The 20,844-nt window shown below is 45.0% G+C and overlaps 1 protein-coding gene across 4 annotated transcripts in view; it reads right to left on the bottom strand.

Moving 5' to 3' along the window:
• Dpp6 (dipeptidyl peptidase like 6) overlaps positions 1-20,844 on the bottom strand; it is an 868,555-nt gene that overhangs the window by 317,030 nt on the left and 530,681 nt on the right. For all 4 annotated transcript variants that reach the window (XM_085691109.2, XM_048440198.3, XM_087907530.1 and 1 more), the window contains exon 2: positions 15,507-15,621. In XM_085691109.2, the coding sequence (XP_085547235.2) occupies positions 15,507-15,621 (115 nt within the window). The remainder of the gene's footprint in view (positions 1-15,506; positions 15,622-20,844) is intronic.

The following is a 20,844-nucleotide window of genomic DNA, read 5'->3' as shown; positions in this document are numbered from 1 at the left end:
TCTCTTGTCCTTACCATAAGGAGAGAATGTTTGCACTATGCAATGAGACCCTAGACAGGGAGGCTCGGCAAAATGCAATGCAGTCCTGGGCTTCCAACCTCGTTCCCGACTAGTGTCCAGTAATGTGGACTGTTCATTAGATGCCAGCTCTACTCAGAACAAAGAAGGTGGCATCTCATACCTACACAGAAGCCCTGCGGACAGAAGGGCTACAACTCTATCCATGGGCACTCTCTCCTACCACGCAGTGAAACTGATGCCAAAACATAGTAAAATGTATTTTTCAGCAGAATTGCTCTGGTATGTACCAATTCTGGATATAAAGCTAAGTAGCCATGGTTAATTGAGAATGACATTGACACCTCACTTCATGGGAGTGACAGCAGAGGAGCTACAGGAAAACCTGCCCTCAACCCCTCTGTAGGATGTTTCTTTTGGACTGGATCATAATGGCCACACCATCTTTTCTTCTACAAAGAGTTAGCACTGAATCCATGACTGCCTCCACACTTTTATTCTGTATGAGCCTGGCTCTCTTCCTGTTTCTTTTTAAGAGAGGGACAGTGACTTCATCTTTTCTGAGACCTCACACATGGAAGATGCACAACCGCCTTCTCTGGAATGTAGAAAGCTTTGTTTTTCTAATCTACCTCATTGCTTTTGCTTATTTCATTTCAATAACTCCCAGTGTTGCTGCAATATATTTTTATGGTTATATTCATAGTTTATAAAATCCCACAATGATAATTTATCCTAAAAGTTTTTCTCCTATAAGTTCACATCTTCAAAGTCACCCATGAAAACTAACAGCATAGCAGCAGAACTAGACACACTGTACTTTTTAATTGAAACACTAGTAACTACGCCTTCAGGTTTTTTATTGTTTCTTTTTTAATTGAGCTATATTTTTCTCCACTCCCCTCTCTTCCTTTTCCCTCCCCTTCAACCCTCTCCCATGGTCCCCATGCTCCCAACTTACTCAGGAAATCTTGTCTTTTTCTAATTCCCATGCACATTAGATCCATGTATGTCTCTCTTAGGGTCCTCTTTGTTGTCTAGTTCTGTGGAATTGTGAATTGTAGGCTGGTTTTTCTTTGATTTGTGTCTAAAAGCCACTTATGAGTGAGTCCATATGATATTTGTCTTTCTGGGTCCAGGTTACCTCACTCAATTTGATGTTTTCGAAATCCATCCATCCACAAATTTCAATATGTCATTATTTTTTCTGCTGTCTAATACTCTATTGTGTAAATATACCACATTTTCTTTATCCAGTCTTTGTCGAGGGGCATTTAGATTGTTTCCAGCTTCTAAATATGACAAATAATGCTGCTATGAATATAGTTGAGCACATGTCCTTGTGATATGATTGATCATCCTTTGGGTATACACCCGAAGGTGGTATTGCTGGGTCTTAAGGTAGGTTGTTTCCTAATTTTCTGGGAAATTGAAATCCAAAGCCCAAGGCTTCAGTTTTATTATGTATGCTCACAAAACAAAGAAAGTGTCATTTATTGTTTACAAAACTTTTGAATTTGATACATCAAAAGTATCCAAACCTCTTCACTTTCCTATATATTTAAAACAAATTCAAACTTTAAAATCTATATATTGACCTTTGTCCTTTAATGACTTACATCTACTTAGTACTCATGACTTCATTTTCCCACACACAGGTAGGCTATATGTGTGTACTACTTACCTCTTTATTGAAATACATATTAATTAGGAGAAGTGATATGTGTGTATGTGTGAACTACTTACCTCTTTATTGAAATACATATTAATTAGGAGAAGTGTCACCAGATGGTGATGGCACATGCTTTTTTAATCCCAGAACTTGGAAGGCAGAGGCAGGAGGATCTCTGTGAGTTCAAGGCCAGCCTGATCTACAGAGTGAGTTCCAGGGAGGCTCCAAAACTACACAGAGACAACCTGCCTCAAGAAAAAACAAAAGAAAAAAATTATTATATTTAAAAGTAAAATAAAATCCACATGCCGGTTCACTCTGCCAAGTCTCTGTTTAGTGGGTGCAGTACAGTTTCAAAGCCTCAGAGGTGTGGAATCATAACTGTAAATTCAAACTGGTTCTGATGCCTTTAAAAGAAACTTAAAATCATCAAAAGGCATCATATTTCAATGTTTACCTATACTGTAGTGTACAGCATTGTGTATCGCTTCTCTCTCTCTCTCTCTCTCTCTCTCTTTCTCTCTCTCTGTCTCTGTGTGTGTGCGTGTGTGTGAGTGTGTGTGTGTGCCCATGCCCATGTATGTGCATGCAGAGGCCAGAAGCTGATGCCAGATGTCTTTCTTTCTTTTTAAAATTTATTTTTATTTTACGTTCATTGGTGTTTTGCTTGCATGTATGTCTGTGTAAGGGTGTCAATAGTCCTGGACCTGGTTACACACAGGTGTGAGCTGCCATGTGGATCCTGGGAATTGAACTTGGTTCCTCTGGAAGAGCAGTCAGAGCTCTTAACTGCTGAGCCATCTCTCCAGCCCCAGATGTTTCCTTATTGTTCTTTCTCTTATTTTTGAGGCAGGATCTTGCTTACAGAACCTGGGTACCATTATCTGGGCCAGGCTGTCTGACTAGTAACTGCCAGAGTCCTTCTCTTTCTCTCCACTTGCCTAGCACTGGGGGTACTCAGGGTTCAGATTCAATTCCTTATGCCTGGGCAGCAAGAACTTCAACCACAGAGAGCCCCTCAGCTCCCCCATTCCTTCTTCATGGGTGGATGCTATCCCACATCTAATGCTGATCTGCTTACTGGCTATGTTTATATCTTCTTTGGAGGAAAGTCTTCCCTTCTTCAGATTTTAAAACATGCAAAATTAAGAGATTTGCCCTTGAGAGGCAAGACCTGCATGTACACCAGAAAGATCAAGAGGCCAGAGAGTTCATCCCACAGAAGGCTCTGTAAAGAGCCTGTGTGTGACCTTGCACCTTCCCAGCCATCTCCACAGAACCAGACAAAGATGGTGGTGCCTACAAAAGCCCTGCGGGGGGCCTCCTGTGTAGAGAACTGCAGCCCCTGAGCACATGTGGAAGACTCAGAACTCCTTAAGAACTGCTTTTGTACAGAAACTTTAGAGCTGGGATTCAAAGGAACGGGGAGTCTGACATGAAGGAAGGCTGCCGAGTACCTAGCACCCAAGCTGAACCAGACTGATGAACCATTCATCTGTAAGTGCTTCTGAACTGGTACCTTCTGTAATAGAGGAGGGGACAGGGGGCAGCTAGAAGAAGGTCCGCACCTCACTTCTGATAATGTTTCTTCAACCAAACTGAGAAATTTCTAGGACTAATGACTGTCTTTACCCCTGCCCGCCCCCCCATCTCTCTCTCTCTCTCTCTCTCTCTCTCTCTCTCTCTCTCTCTCTCTCTGACTGTTTCTGTGTATAGACACATTTGTGTGGAAGCATGTGGAGACTAGAGGACAAGCTTGCATATCATCCTCAAGAACACCATCCATTTTTCTTTGAAATAGGCTCTCTTTGAGCTGGAGAGATGGCTCAGCAGTTAAGATTCTTGTTAAGAATCTGAGTTTGGTTCCCAGCATCCAAGTTGCATATATATTTCACAACCACCTGTAACTCTAACTTCAAGGGATGTGATTCCCTTCATCAGGCTTCTGTGGGCAGCTACACATATGAACATTTGCCGGCACATACATACATACACATATATATGGCAAGGCAAACTTTAACAATAGAATAGGTGCTCTCACTGACCTGGGACTCCCAGATTAGGGCTGGTTAGCAAGCTCCTCCTGCCTCTGCCTCCCCGGGTGAGGGATTATAAGAGCCTATCACCCCATCTGGCTTTTCCACGTGGGATCTGGGGCCCAAACTCAAGTCCTCACAGGATGTAGCAACTATCCCTTACAGTTAGAGTGGGTGCCAACCTTAGGTGAGAAGGCAGACTGTGTTAGTGCCTAAGGCCATCAAAGACACCCAAGTCAACTGACTTTCTGGAATGGTGTCCCATCCACAGTGTGTTTGCTGAGGCCCTGAACATTGAGGGACTGTATTTAGAGAAAGAGGCAGAAGAAGAGTTTCTCTTTCTATGTGCAGTCCCATGCCACCCCCTCAACACACACACACACACACACACACACACACACACACAGAGAGAGAGAGAGAGAGAGAGAGAGAGAGAGAGAGGTGGTGTGGGAGAATTGTCTGTATTCTGTCAATCATATTTTAATAAAACGCTGATTGGCCAGGCAGGCAGTATAGGCGGGAAAGCCAGACAGGAAGTAGGGGTGGAGCAAAGAGACCGGGAGTATTCTGGAAGCAGAAGGTTCCTCTGCCATTCCTGCACAGACCACTGAAGAGGCAACATGTGAGCTGACAGCTGAGAAAGGTACTGAGCCGTGTGGCTAACATAGATAACGATAATGGATTAATATAAGTTATAAGAGCTAATAAGTAGCCTGACCTAATGGGCCAATCAGTTTATAACTTATAGAGTTCTCCGTGTGATTGATTTTCTCTAGGACTTGCCGGTTGTGGGGAACTGAGTGGGAACAGATACCCCAACAAGCCGGCCCTCATGTTACAGATATGAAGCTGCCATCATCAAGGCAAAGGGAAATATCACCAGAGAACAACTTTAGTTGCACCTTGAACTTGAATGTTCCTTCTCCAGTACTATAAAAAAAATCCCATTATCCATTGCCTGTGAGTTGGTGTATTTTGTTAAAGTATCCTGATCTGACCATCAAGTTGCTGTCTCAAAATTTCTGATGACCAGCACACAAAAGCACAGTGTTTGCCGGTAGATGATGGATGATGTCCCCTTCCTAGGTTGCTTAACACTCAGTTAGCACAACCCCTGGAAGCACTCATAGTGTCTAATCTTCCAGTCTTATACAAATAATCCCACAAGAACTGCAAAGAACACAGGTTGCTTAAGGATCCAGGTCCAAGGAAGGAGAAGCTAACTGTAGCTCTTGGTGTATCTGAGGAAATCAGACTATATTAGACCTGAGTGCTTGACAGCAGATTGTTTAGTGACACTCTATAGCTTTTCTCTCTGTAGCTGCAGCCACCCTTCCAGAGTCTACAAGGGAAATGTGAGTGCACAAAATTTATTTGGTGTGTTATTGTGGTAGTTTGAATGAAAATGACCCCATAGGCTCATAGAGACTAACACTATCAGGAGGTGTGGCCTTGTTGGAGTAGGTGTGGCCTTGCTGAAAGATGTTCCACTGCGGGTGGACTCTGAGCTCTCAGAACTCAAGCCTGCCTAGTGACTCACTGTCTCTTCTTGCTACCTATGGGACCAGAAGTAGAACTCTCAGTTCCTTCTTCCCCACCACGTCTTCCTCATGCCATCATGTTTCCTGCCATAAAGGACTAAACATCTGTAAACGTCTGAACTGTAAGCCAGCTCCAATGACATGGCTTTTTTTTTATGAGTTGCCCTGGTCATGGCATCTCTTCATAGCAATATAAATCCTAATGAACACAGTTATTAGTATTTTCTATTTAATAAGAGATCTGTTACCATTTCACTGGAGATTCTGCTAAAAGGAGAGAAGACATTTGAAATCTTTTCCATAGTGGAGAGAAAGCCTAGGAGGCAGGGCATGGATAGTGGAATGTGTACTCATGGTGGACTGGGTTTTCAGGCATAAGAGCTACCCAAGACACAAGGGACCCATGGAAGATTGATGGACATAGAATGTATATATAAAACCATGCTGGAATTTTGTCATGAAACAAATGAATAAAGATTTCAATTAATGCCACGGAGTAAAGAAAAGGAAGACAATGCCAATGAGGTGACTGATTTCCAAGGATGGCAGTCCATGAACAACAGGCAGCACACATGACATAAAGAATGAGTAAACATTAAATCCAGAAACACTGAAAATGGTAAAATCTGGGAGCAGGATTTAACGATAGGAGAAATAGATTGTGGTGCATTCTGTTAATTCATTTACTTTTCTACTGGTTTTTAAATTTATATCTATTATTAACAACAGTAAATGTTGATAAAGCCATGTGATGGTTACTCTCGATTGTCAAATTGGCAGAATTTAGAAACACCATGGAAACAAGCCTCTGGAAATGTCTGGAGTTTCTAGATTAGATTAGACCCACTCTAAATGTGGGTGACATTACCAATGGCCATGGTCTTAGACTGAATAAAGAGGGAAAGGTGTGCTGAGGACCAGCATGCATCTCTCTCTGCTTCCTGACCAGCTGCCTCATGCTTCTGCCCCATGCCCTCCCAACCATGTCTATCTTAAGTTGCTTTAGTCATGTGCTTTGTAGCAGCAATGAGAGAAGTAAACACCACAGTTATGCTGTGGCCACAGAGTGTATTCTCACCTAACGTAGACCCTCAGCCGCCGTGTGTATAAATGACCCTTCAAACCAAGTCAGCCAACTGCAGCTTTCTAATGACAACACATATGGCAGAGCAACCCATGTATGCAGGGAGCCCAGCAGAGAAGGGGTGGGTGGTCAACTCTTCAGCAGGAGTAACAAGGATAGAGCTACTAGCTCAGATCCCTGTGCCATGAAGTGAACTCCACCCTGTAACATGGGTAGAGCTACTGGCTCAGACCCCTGTGCCACGCAGTCTTAGTTCTAGAACGTATCATCTATTCTATGGAAAGTATGTTTTAAATCTGAATCTTGCTGACTCCATTGACTGATTTCTATCTAACTGCCATCTCTGTTAATTTAATTCAGACTGTGCATGAAATGTATGTCTGTTGAATATATATCAAGAAAGTAGAAACAGAAATGAAAAGTCAGTATGGGATGGGTTTGTCTTTTCCCATGAAATCTGAAAAAAACTATCACATTAACCTGAACACATTTCTATTCTTTTCTCAAAGGCAGAGATGAATAAGAACCAAAGTCCCCGTCAAAAGGAGTGCTCTGGAGGCCAAGCAAGGAGCCCAGGGCTTCACTTCTGTGGCAGTGGATGGAAAAAGGGGAAGGGAGGCATGGGCAGGTTGGCTCAGTTCTTATCTTGAGTACACAGCTGTCTCTAGCCATGACTTCTCAAACCACAAAGCGGGCATTCATGTCACCTTGAAATAGGTATCCTGCAGTGACCATGTCAAAGCACTGTTGGTTGTGGTAGTGGTGGCTACCACAAATAGAACACTATTTTCGCACAGTGTTGAGGATAGAGGAGGCTGTCTCACGGAACCGTATCAGCCAACAACACTGTATCCTTGGAGCTCTGAAGAAACATTTGCTCTCGTCTTCAGCCTCCTATCTGAGAGTCTGGATCCAGTGAAGCACCTGGCCCACCCTTGCCTCCTGAGGACCTGTCAACTTTGTGTGTCCATGTGCTTAGAATCTGTGTGATAATGCAGGATAACACCTTCTCAAGATGCCTCCAATAGCCACAAAAAACCCTCCCTTCTTGGCCATAGAACATTCCTGTGTCAGGAGTTTGAATGTGAAGATCTTTGGGAAGACACTGTCTAGTCCACCACATGCACCCTTTCAGGTTTCTTTTCGATTTGCTACTAGCCAGAACTTTAGAAGTCCCTCTGCCTATACAATAAGAATTCATTTACTGAGCTCAGAAGGGTGTGAAGAATCTGGGCACGTGGTTCGCAGAGATTGCTTAGACGGTAAGAGCACTTGGTCTTCTTGCAGAGGATCTCGCACCTACGTGGCAGCTCACAGTCACCGATAACTTCAACTCCAGGGGATGGTTGATGCCCTCTTCTGACTTCTGCAGGCATTGCACGCGCACACACTCAAGCATGCATACATTCACATACAATTAAACAAACACATTTAAAGGAAAAGTACCCAAGTAAGAGGAAACAAGAGGGAAAAAGACTGGTAAGTCTGAATTCTATACATGATGAGCTAACAAACTCTGGTGACTTTTTTCCACAGGTTTCCTTCAGAGAGGCCCAGTGCTTGTGGGATATGAATCCATGGTATGAGAAAGAGAAGTGTACTCTTGATTCCTGCAGATGCCACAGCTGCTGGGGCCAGTGGGCTTAAGGCAGTAAGGAGCTCTGCGTCTGAAGAAGTCAGTGCCCACTTCAGCCTGGAGCATCCTCTGGTCCCTGACCTGCCTGGCTCACTATGATCCATTTCTCTTCAATTTCATTACATAAACATCTCTATGTTTCTGACTCTGAACTGGTACTGACCTAGACTCCTAAACGCTTGCCTTGGTGACTGTCCTGCCAGGCTGCTCACTAAGCCATCACCCAAGATATCAGGCAGTGTCCTGCAGTGCATTGTCCTGGATGTGTGTCACGCTAGTTTATAATGTTCCAATGTGCTCCAGAGAAAACAGGGAGGACCGCAGTAAGATTTATGCCTTCCTATGGGTTATGCATCTTTAAAATTGGAGTATAAAGGAGCAAGGCCTGGAAAATATACTTCACAAATAAACACACTGTTGTGCTTGCCTTGGCTGGTGGCCTTAATGCACACACATGAATAATAAGGATGTATTGTCATCTTTAAGGAAAGTGGGCATTTAGGGCAAGGGTTCCATAAATAAGCAAGCTACACTAGACATTTCTTTTAGAGTTAACGAGGAGAAGTCAAGACAGAGACACAAGGATGCTCCCAAGGACTCATTGCTTAGTCTGCCAGTCTGTAACTCACTTTAAGGTTAGTGGCCACATAACCAACCCTTCTGACAGAACTCCTTCAGGTCTGCTTCAACCGCAAGAGTCATTTGAATGCACTGTTCAGGTTCAACGTTTGCAAGCGGCAGACGTTGGATAGTTCAAATCTAGGGGTCTCCCTAGTGTGGTGGACATGGAGGACTGCCTTCTGGGAAGCCACTGCCTCTCACTCCACAGGCCTAGTTTCCCAGAAGCCTCCACAGCCATGATTTCTGGGAGATAGAAGTTCATCAAATGATTCACCTCCTGGCTAGGTCCCAGGGACATAGTTTCTTCAGTGATGGAGAAAGTGGGTGTCCCTCCTCAGTTCCATGTGTGGGTCCCATAACACATGAGGCTGCTCTAGCCCCTCAGACAATGAGCTGAGGATGGCGGTAGAGCTGGGTAGAGACAAGCTGACTGGGGCTGTTGACTCGCACCACCAAATTAGACAAGGACTTGCTCTGTGGAGCAATACAGACACCTTCAAACTAGACGTTAGTACTCATTCTGGTACTCCATGCGTACATATTTTTGTTAATGTATATTCAGATTGTTGGGGGCTGGGCTGATCTAAGGCTCTCCCTGAGGCCCCGATATATGGAGAAGGAAGACAGTTCCTTCTGAAAAACGAGGAATATGCTTGGCCTGGGTCAGGGCCTTGGGAGAGGTGCAGCATTGGCCTCTGAGAAACAAACTCATCCCCTTAAAGGGCTGTGGCTATCAGTCCCAAGGCCTCTGTGTGCTCCATCCGCAGCACTCTTGAGCTACGCTGTGCTCCCTTTGTGCAGCACTGCTTGATTAGCCTCCTGCTGACTTTGCCCATCGTACGATACTTTCCTACTGACTCTCCCATTTTTCCTCTAAAAACGGTATATAAGACGCTGTACTTTGTAACAAACTTGCTTGGCATAAGGCATACCTTATGTAAGACCTCCTAACACCAAATTTACTATTTTCTTTTTTTTTTTTTTGTGATCCGCTGGTTCTTCCCATCAATGGCCTGTTCCTGAAGAATGATCTGCTAGTCCAGGCTAGCAGATGGTCTACGGATATTCATGTTTGTGTCTACCCTTCTTTTTCCTCCCCAGGAATAGGATGACATAAAGTACTTATCAGATTCTGGAAATGGTTGTGATGGAGACCTTTATACAGACAGTGAGAGGAATCAGAGTCCAATCTCAGGGCTCACGCCTGGTGTCCATGTCCCTCCCTTTCTGTTACCGCAGCCTCCTTTCATCAGCCTTTCCATCTGACTGACCACTCACTGTGGCCCCCATCTTCCAAGCCAAGCTCTCTCTGAACAATTTGCATGCTAGTGATGGTTCAGGGTGGCCTCTAGGGCTTCCTCCTATCTCCAATGGGTGCAATCTTTTCTCAATGGTAGAGATGAACAAGAATGTAACAGTTTAGCTAAAACAATTGTTCACAGACAGTGCATTTAATTGAACTGTGGTGACATCCCAGCACAAGTAAGCCACACATTATGTTTCTACTGCCAAATACCAGTTGATCTTTACTTCTGGAAACTTGAGTGTGGCCTGGCCTTGAAGCTACTCTTCAGGGTGATCCTCAAAGTCAGTGACTTTCTCATTATACTTCTTTGGAGTGTGCTTAGTGCTTCTCACTTCCCAGCTCTAGTCAGATGTCCATTCACGGCAAAACCCAAAACATTCTAATGCAACTAAGACCCCATCCTGTCTCCAGACCCCTTATAGTGCAGATCACTGCAGTTAGTCTCATCAGAATGCAGGAATTGCAGATGCCCTGAATGGTACACACCAGGCAACAGTGTGACCTATTAGAGACAGACAGTTACTGTAGTTAATAGCAGAAAATTAAAAGGGTAACTTTAAATCTATTATTCAGAAGAGAAATTTAGAAAAGAGCATGGCCCAACAAGGGAGAAATGCATGACAACCAGAAAGGTCATGTTCCCTTCAAGACCCTTCCGAGAGACATAGATAGTGAGTAATTGGTGACTACCAGCCTGCACCACAGAGCAAGGTACCTTGCCTGTCGTAATTGCCAAGCAAGCTTCCCAGAAACCCACTGCCTCAGAGCACACCCTTCCACCAGACCGTGCTTGCGGAGTTGGAGCTGAGTTTCTTTCTTCCTTCCTTCCTTCCTTCCTTCCTTCCTTCCTTCCTTCCTTCCTTCCTTCCCTTCCTTCCTTCCTTCCTTCCTTCCTTCCTTCCTTCCTTCCTTCCTTCCTTCCTTCCTTCCTTTCTTCTTTCCTCTCTTTCTTTCTCTCTTTTCTTTTCTTTTTTTTTTCGATCACTGCAAAAATTGTCTCAGACAAAACAAAGCAAATGAGTCCAGAATCGAGTGTGGAGTGAGCATGTCCTAGATGCTGAGTTTCCAGAATACAATGTCAGAATCTGTGAGTTCTTGGAAAACATTCGCTTTGAAAGTTTTCTTGAGTCAGTCAAAATGAAGACAATGCTTGGGTGGTGTCAGGGCGATGCTATGCGGTTATGCCCAAACTGCTTGCATGTAACCACATGGTATGGCTGCTCTTTTGAGGACTCTGCACTGTAGCCCTCACCCCTCTGTGGTACCCTGAGCTCAGCCCCACCATGCTCTCTGGTTTTATTTTTCTTAATGATAGCAATACTTGGGACCCCTTGCCTCCTGGCTTCTAACTAAAAGGGGAATCCACATATTTATACTTTCTGCATTTGCTCAGTGTTCAGCACAGTGGTTACAGCTCCTAATGAGATTATTAATGTTGGAAGGAGGGCAAGCTTAGCTCTTGGGCTCCTGTGAGGGTATTCTGTATCCAAGGGGTTCTGGGGACACTTCAGAGCAGTACAGGATGGACACCTGGCACAGTTTTCTGTGTCAAAACAAAGGCTTTGCTCTGGGAACACAGAAATGGAATGCCAGGAGGGCCCGACAGTGGCTTCTGTGCTGAGTGTTCAGCCTGCCTGGTCCTCTCAAGTCCCAGACACATAGTTCCCCAGAAGCACAGCTTACAGAAGCAGACACCACCATGGATGTCTTCAGAACCAAAGGGCTAGACAAGGCTCAGCCATATACTTATTTCAATGGATGGATAAAGGAAACAGACTCTTTCAAAGTCTTCTTGGGATATGAAGGCTCATGTGAGGCTTCACTTTCCTTCTTTCTATAGCATCTTTTTTGTCTGACAGCTGGTGTCACTCTCTGACAGAATCTTTGCAGTGGCTGGGTTCTCTGCTGGGGTTAGAGGGGCCCCTGTTCTATGGTGCTCCCATGCCACGAGAGTTATGTAAAGTTCAGGGTTAGCTGTCAGGATGGTTCCAGGAGCCACTTTTCAGGTCTGGGGTTATTTACTGTCCTATGTACCATGGCCCTGTTGCCACCAGCTGCCTTCACTCACCACATCCCACTCTTGAGTAATGCTCATAAGAGTCCTAGGTCCTGGGGGAGGTGGACTTGGCAACACTTCACATCGGGCAGGAGAATCTCTGAAAACCATTACACCATTCTAAGTCTCGAGGAAGTGTGACATGACCACAAGACCAAAGCTGTGAAAGTCACTTGTCACCAAAGCACAGCTTTGCTCAAGGGAAAGCAAAGACAGCCCCGTGCTCCCCACATCCAGAGAGTGCCCCAGTTCCTTTGTATTAATTATGACTCTGAAGTTGCTCTTGTCCCTGCTGCATCTGCTAAGCTGCAGCACTCACGAGGGTCTGTATTCCCTAACCTGTCCACAGGCCTTTCCACACCCCTCATCCAGACTCCAGCCTCCCAATCAATGTTCTGTCCTGTATACATGGATGTGATGCCTTATGTCCTCCACCTCCTGGTTCCAGGTCACTCAGGACGGGATGAGGCTCTCTCATGCAGGACTGCTGTGAAAGCCTCTTCAGCTCTGGTGAAAAAGTATGGCATTCCACACAGAAAGGAGCACATCACATGCTCTTTTAAAAATAACTACCCATCGTTTCTAATTGAGAGTTCTTGACTCAGGGAAGGTAGGCTTGACAAAACTTCAGACTCCCTGAGTCTGTCTTCAGCAAGTTTCCATGGCACACAATAATTTACCATGGTGGTTTGAATGAGAATGTCCCCATAGGATCATATGTTCAAACACATGATCTTTGGTTAGTGGCTCTGTTTTGGAGGGCTTTGTTGGAAGAAGTGTGCCACTAAGGGTAGGCTTTGAGACCTTCAAGACTCTGGTCATTCCTCCTTTGCTTTCTTTTCTCTGTGCTTCTCAGCATCCTTCTCTAGCCACCTGGCGACTGCCTCTGCCCTGACATTATGGGCACTGACCCTTAGGAACCATAGCCACAATAAACTCTTTCTTCTGTCATTTGCTTTGCATGGTGTTTACCACAGCAAGAAGAGAACTGAGAGGAAAGTAGCAAAGCTCACCGCCATAATGCCTATTTCACATTCTTATAGTATGTAACATGAAGGGGCCTGCTTGTTGGGGTATCTGCCCCACCCAGTACCCCACAACCAGCAACCCCCAAAGAAAATTATGCAGAGGATTCCATAAGATTATAAACTGATTGGCCCATTAGTTCTGACTTCTTGTTAACTCTTATAGCTTATATTAACCCATTATTCTCATCTGTGTTAGCCATAAAGCTTGGTACCTTTTCCAGCTGTCAGCTCACACGTTGCTTCTTCGGTGATCTGGGCAGGAATGGCGGAGGGAGTTTCCTGCTTCCCAGAATACTCCCAGTCTCTTTGCTCCACCCTTACTTCCTGTCTTGCTTTCCCACCTATACAGCCTGCCTGGCCAATCAGCATTTTATTAAAATATGATTGACAGAATACAGACAATTCTCCCGCATCAATAGTAACATGAGGAGATCATAGCAATAGTAAGAGTAAGCTTTCCGAAAGCAGACCTCATAATTTTAAAACAGCTGTGCTCCGGGCATACCTGCAGACGCATGGATCAGTGGATTAGAACAGAGGGTTCTGCACTAACCCCACACAACTATAAGGGGGCTAGGGCTACACAGGGGATGGAGCAGTTGACACAAAACTTACTCAGTGTGGATCAAGGATCTAAATACAAAAGCTAAAACAGTTAAAATTCTTTGAAGGGTAACAGGAATAAACCTTTGTAGCTGTGGACCAAAACCACTTCCTTCACAGTGACCCTTAACACATAAATAACCAAAAAGGTTTATATTTTTGTCAAGTTTAAAGTCTTTTATGTATTAATAGATACTATCAAAGGCCATGGGACATTGCATCAGTGATTGAGAGTCTGTATTGCCCTCCTAGAGGCCTGGGTTGTAGTTCCCAATACTTCTTCTGGCCTTTGAAAGCACCTATACATAGAAGCCCAAACCTACACACAGACATACAGACACACCACAGTCGAAAATAAAATAAAATTTAGAAAAAGATACTACTACTAAGACCGTGAGGGCCTGTGAGATAGTGTGGCAGGGAAAGGCACCTACTCCCCAGCCTGGCGACTGCACTCAATTGCTAGGACACAAAAGGACACAACAGATATCGCACACATTGGCCGCCGACTCTGCTCACGCTCGGAGGCACTGACACACTTTGGTTGCCTATAAGATCTGTGGGTTTGCACGCTGTTCTGTTAGTGCATTTCACTGAGTTTTGTACGTTGACTTAATACTCCCGAATTAAGATAAATCCCACTTGACCATGGCACGTAATATCTTTTTAAGATTTTATTATTTATTTATTTATGTGTGTGTGTGCATGTGTGTGGGAACACCTGAGTACAAACACCGATGGAGGTCAGAAGAGGGCATCAGAGCCCCTGGAGCTGGAGTGACGAGTGGTTGTGTGCCACTTCATGTGGGGACTGAGAGCTGAACTTGGTACTCTGTGACCTCGGCAGCAGAGCCACCATCCAGCCCCTGTCATGTCTTGACATGTTACCGTGTTAGTTTGATACCAGCTTTCTGTGTACCTGTCCTCACAAGGAACACTGGTCTGCAGTTTTTATTGTTCCCTGGCAGTGTCTACCACCTTTTAAGAAAGATATCAATTTTACTTCACCTATGTCTTGGTCTAACGGTCTAACCACTTGCCTGCATTTTGTATCTATCTTTTGTGCCCCACATTGCAGTATCCGGTCACTTTCCCACCCTGCTGGCTAACACATGTGCAGTCAGCTCACTGAGGCCTGGGACGCTCTAGTTTTGCTCCTGCGCACGAGCATCTAACGTGAGCATGATAGCGGAGTAAGCAGCACACACGGCTATCTGGCCCCTGTGTTTTTCCATGACACTTCCGCATAGCTATCTTACAAGCAAAGGCTCCCTTTTCTACCACTCTGGGAGGCCCAACCCACACCCTACTTTATTCACAAATGTGGAGGTGAAAAAAAAAACCTAAAGTAAACTAAAAAACCTTTCTGTTTGTGCGGTTCCCAAGCATTTCTGTCTCAGCTACCCCACAAACCATGCCGGTGAACTCGATGCTTTCAGGGCGCTGCTGTGGATTCTAGTATGTTTTCTCTTACCTGAAAGAATTTTGTCCCCGGATCCATCAGTATTAAAATCCATCAGTGTTATCTAATAAGAAATTTGCCCTTGGCTCACAATCATCATGTGTTGCTTGAACATTTTCTTAATTCATCCTTTCTCTAACTCCCGGGAATACATGGGATATATTAAATTATTTCTAATGGCACTACCTTTAATTTTAAGATGAACAAACAACAGCAAATTTTTAATCTATGCCATTTTTATCTAGGCAACAACTATATAAAAATTTAAAGCACAGAAATGGATTTGTTTTCACTTAAAACAAACGATATCCTTCTACAATGGTGTAAGGAAAACTGGAACCTGGTAAGAATAAATCTTGCAGCCAACAGCTACTTAGGAAATATCCCACAGAAGACTGCCCGCTTTCAAATGTTTGTGACTGGGTTTCTGCAAGCATCCGTACCTGGTGTCAGCAGGATGACGGAGGTGACGATCAGGGAGCAGATGACCAGGATGACTAGCAGGGCGATTGCGATTCCCTTCCAGTTCCTCTGCGGAGGGTTACTCCCCACCAGCTCCTGCGACAGCCACAGAAGAGAGAACCCAGTGAGCGCGACAGTGGGGACAGGGCAGCGGCAGAAACCTCTGCTGACTTCAGACTGCTGCGAGCTGCTCCCCAGCCCTGCCGCGAGCTGCTCCCCAGCCCTGCTGCCTGCAGCACCCCAGGGGCTGCTCTGCTCCTGCTCGTGTAAAGGAGAGACTGTCTCCACAAGGGATCTGACATGGTGCCATGTTTAGAAGAGTACCACCCTCGCAAAATACCCCATAGACCACCTGTGCTAGAGTACCACACAGGCTAGTCTAGAGGCTCCCTATGTCAAAGCCCCATGGAGTCTCCATGGAATCTCATTCAAGCATGATGAACATTGCCAGCTCCAGGTCTTCTCCTGTCCTTTCTTTATGTCCACACTGCTAACTTTGACCAGTAGCTACCGAGCTTGAATATTTAGTTAGCAGATACTGTGTGCCACTTATCACGAGACTCGTATTCTGTCTCCAGCTTCGTAAGTAAGCTGCAGTGTTCCTCAGGTTTCATGCCCCTGGCTGTCTCAGCTAGCAGATTCTCTCAGCACCCTTCATGGTACAATACAACATGTATGTTTTTGCAAGGGTGCAGGGTGGGAAGGATATCTGGAGATGTCATTAAAAGAGGTGAACAGATGAACAAATCTAGGAATTCAACAGGCTTATGGCATAATGACACTAAACTTCATTTCCCTTCAGATTAGGGTGGTTATGTAATTTATCATCCTCACTGGGATTCCTTGAAAAACAAATGGTGCATTATTAATATCTAATAATAAGTACCACTAGAACAGTTAAATAGTAATAATTATTGTTAATTACACAGAAAAATCTGTACAGAAACAAAAGACATATGACCTCAGTGCAGCTATACATATCACTGATCTGAGAATAATGCTTTTTATAATGTCCATCATTTCAGCTGATATTAACTAAGCCAAGATGAAGTAGGGTAGATAGGGTCTCTTAGTAGATGCAGCATATAAATACATCTTCATTTCAAATTCATCTCCACAACTGAATGTTCATTAAAAGGTCACAAACCAATATGACAGACAACACTTGGTTAACCACGTGCCTTTTCTGGCCTAGGCATGCCCACAATATGTTATCAAGTCATGGCTGTAACTTAAGAGGAGAGCAGGAGATTTAGCTATTGCTTTGCTATTCATCACCATCACTGCTAAATAACTCGGGAACATCTCAGGCACAACAATAAGTGAACTCAGAAGTGCATGGAGAAAGGGAAGAGCTTCCCACTGCACTTAAGTTCCAACATGGGAAGCTGTGGCTTTCGATTCTGCAGGGAGGATGGGGCAGCTTACAGCACTTGGAGATCAGCATTCATCGAGCTGCAGACAGCTATGATTGTTGATACACACATATAACACGCTTGCTTCACGTGATGAACAGAAAGCTAAAGGCACAGCAGGATAACACCCAGCAGAAGTGAGAGGAGATGAACTCCCAGCTAACAAAGGCATCTCTGCAGCAAAAGCCTGAGGCCTTGGGGCTGAGATACAGGAAATGACAGGTGTACAGCAGGAGCCACGCTGATGGCATGGGTATAACTTGTTGGTCACGATGGGACAGTGGGTGGTTCCACCTTTTATTTTTGTTGCTGAAAGCAGAGAGGTCAATCAGATGGCCCTCTCACTAGGGAGTAGTAAGTACATTCAACCCTCCCCCTTAAGATAATCCATCTTTCAACTCCCTTATCAGGCACTTTTCACAAGTATGCAGAGATGGATAAAATCCATGCTCCCCTACCAAACAGAAAAAAATAAAATCCGAACCAAAACAACAACAAAAAAGCAAACCAAGATTAGGCAACTTAGAATTGTAAATGTGTGCAGAGGGGATGCATATACCAGCAGCTCTTGCTGTAGAGCTAATTCTGACCCAATCCAGCAGGAGCCCCTCCCATCCAGGCTCTCCCGTCCGCAGCACTGTGTGTCTCACAGGTACTACTGTGTGGCTTTGCTAGATGCGAGTGTGACGGATGTAGCCATGAAGTACCAGTGCAGGCTAGATTCAGGAGAACACCTCTAAGACACTTCAAGTGAACAACCAATTCAGGGAAATTGGTGTGTGCATGTGTGTGTGTGTGTGTGTGTGTGTGTGTGCGCACGCGCGTGCGTGCGTGTGTGTGTGTGTGTGTGTGTGAAAACATAGTCCTGCCCTCTGCAAAACCACTGTTGATCAATCAGACTTTCTTTAGGTTGGCTAGTGCAACTTTGGAAGACTGGCAATTCATCCCAGGGAAAGAAGAGGGGTAAAATGTCCCAGGATCATCAGGCATTGCTCTCAAGGACTCTCCTCCCCTCCCTCTATTCACTGCCTTCTACTGTGCTTGATCTAGCTTGTTTTCTGTTTCTGTGAAAACAACAACAACAACAACAACAACAACTTTGCCTAAGCGCAATTTAAGGGAAGAAAAGGTTTATTTGGCTTACACTTGCACATCATAGTCTCCTCTTGAGGAAAGTTAGGAGAGGAACTCAAGCAAGATCTTGAAGCAGAAACCCTGGAGGGGCACTGCTTGGGGCTTGCTCAGGTCCATGTTCAGTGAGCTTTCTTATACAGTTCAGGACCACCTGCCTGGGGAATGGAGCCACCCACAGAGGACTGAGCCCTCCTATATCAGGTAACCACAAAGACATTTTCTCACAGACATGCCCGTGGACCAGTTTGATCTTTTCCAGCTCTCGGTTGAGACTTCCTTTCCAAGTGACTCTAGGCTAAGTTGACAGTCAATGCTGCTTTCCCTACCAGACTCTCCTGGGGCTTTCTGGGTTGTCTGGGCTCCACTCACCCTTTCTCACATATAGTTAGAAACTTCTCACCTTGACTGCTGCATATAATGTGATTTCATAGTATTGAATGAGAGCCGGGCATCTTATCTACCCTCAGCCAATCAAATCTCCCCCACTCCCACCTAAGCCTGGTCTACAGCCCAGCAAAGCTGTGATCAGAGGTGAGTTGTGACTCTATCGACCTTTCTAAAGAAAAACAGAAGCAGGAAAATTATGGAGTCCATAGTTCTCAACATTTCTTTTCGATCTCTTCCCCCTACATATTCAACCAGAGCTCAAATTAGTTCAGGCTGCAGTGCTACCCTGGCTGTGCCTGGTCTGTTCTCCTAAGAGTTAACCCCAGGCTCCATCAAGGGATGCAGTTCCTTCCCAGCCATCAGCAGAGAAGCTTCCTCCTGTAGCAGGGAACAAATACAGAGACCCATGGCCAGACACTACGCAGAGAGTGAGAGACCTTAGAACACTCAGCCCTAAATGGGATGTCTCCAGCAAATCCCTCCTTTCAGAGTTCAGGAAACCCCGTGGGGGAGGAGGCAGAGTGCAAGGGTCAGGGAGGATGAAGAACACCAAGAGAACAAGGTCCTCTAAATCAACAAGATCATCATATACACAAACTCACAGCGGCTGAAGCAGCATGCGCTGGGACCGCCCAGGTCTGCACCAGGTCCTCTGTGGATATTTAGGGCTTCCGGTTTAGTGTTTTTTGGGATTCCTGAGTATATGAACAAGTGGCTCCTTCTTGCCTTGCCCAACTCCAATGTGTTGGTTTTTGTTTTATCTTATTAAATGTTATTATTAACCCTTAACAGCCTGGTTGTTTTCCAATGGGAGACAGAAAGGGTGTGGATCTGGATAGGAAGGGAGGTGAGGAGGAACTGGGAGAAGTAAAGGAAGGGAAAACAATAATCAGGATATTATGTGAGGAAAAAAAATCTATTTTCAATTAAAGGGAAAAGAAGGAAAAAGAATGAACCCAGACAGTTATTCTTCCCTCTGGAACTCAGCCTGGCATGGAGCCATGTTGATGCAAGGCTTTAAGGACAACAGACTGCGCCCTAGACCCTGCCAAACAACAGCCTGCGTCCACAGAGTCTCAGAAGGAAATCTACATCACAACACATCCCCTTGCAAAACATGGGTGTGGAAGTGGACGGCAGCACTTAAAGTCCAGAGTATATGCTCCTCTGCCAGGTATGGCAGCCATGTCTCAGCGAATGACTGTTTTCTCCTAAACACTAAGGCCCACGGGCCAATGTGAGATGAATTTCTGTGCTGGGAATTTTTGACAAGTTCAGTATGTAAGTTCTCCGTGTCAAAAGTCCCCACAGGTTCTCAAAACTTTTAAAATTAGTAACAGCTGAGGCTCAAAAGCAAGAAACACAAGCAACCCGAGGACAGAAGCTAAAATCATTTGAGGTCAGATTTCTATGAAGAATCAACATCAGATACCATCGTCCAGGATGGAATCGCTGTCCTGAGAAAAGTGCCCTCCAGTTAGCTATGCATGGTGGTTAATACTTATAATCCCAGTACTTGAGGAGCTGAGGCAGGAGGATAATCACAAGTTCAAGTCAGTCTGGGCTACAGAGTGAGCTCTCATCTAAAAGTCAGAGAGGGGAGAAGAGAAGAGGAAGAGGAGGAGGACAAGGAAGAGAGAAGGGGGAGGCAGGGAGGAGAACATCATCTCTAGAATAACTCCGCCTCCCTCCTCCTGCCTGTGGGCCCAGAGCACCATCCTGCTCTGCAATCAGCTCCTTTCCTTCTCATTCTGGACAAGCCTAGTCTGGCTTCATCTGCCAGGGAATCTGAAGCATGGCATTAACATACTATAGTACTCCGTGAGACGGGAAGGTGAGTGGGGGAGAGTCTGGCCTCGGCTTCCACTGGATCTACGGATTCAGAAGGAAAGAAAAGGGGCCTCTAGGATGGCAGAGTGAAGAATGAGGCTGAGAGACAGGATCGGCAGGGGTCAGAGTAAAAGCTGAAAGCAAGCCAGGTCCCCTGCCTTTCTATTCCAGGATTCTGTTTTATTCCCAAGGGAGTGAATTCTTTCCCTTCAGAATGAACAATTTTATAGCAGTCCTTTCTGAAATGGCTTCTTTTCTTTTTTTCTTTTTTAAATTTTTCATTCATTTTACATGCCAACCACAGTTCCCTCTTCCTCCTTTCCTTCCCCTCCCTCCACCTCCTGTCCACTCTTTAGAGAAGGTAATACCTCCCAGGGGAGTCTAAAGAGCCTGGCATATCAAGTTGAGGCAGGACCAAACCACTTCCCACTGTATCAAGGCTAAACATGGTATTCTATCATAAGGAATGGGAGCCAAAAAGCGAGTTCATGCACCAGGGATAAATCCTGGTCTCACTTTTAGGGGCCCCAGGAAAAAAAGCCAATCCACACCA

This window comes from Myodes glareolus, chromosome 6, assembly GCF_982192425.1.
Source record: "Myodes glareolus chromosome 6, mMyoGla1.1, whole genome shotgun sequence".
Lineage (NCBI taxonomy): Eukaryota > Metazoa > Chordata > Mammalia > Rodentia > Cricetidae > Myodes > Myodes glareolus.
Note: the sequence above shows the minus strand (reverse complement) of the source record. Positions and strands in the feature narration are given on the sequence as shown.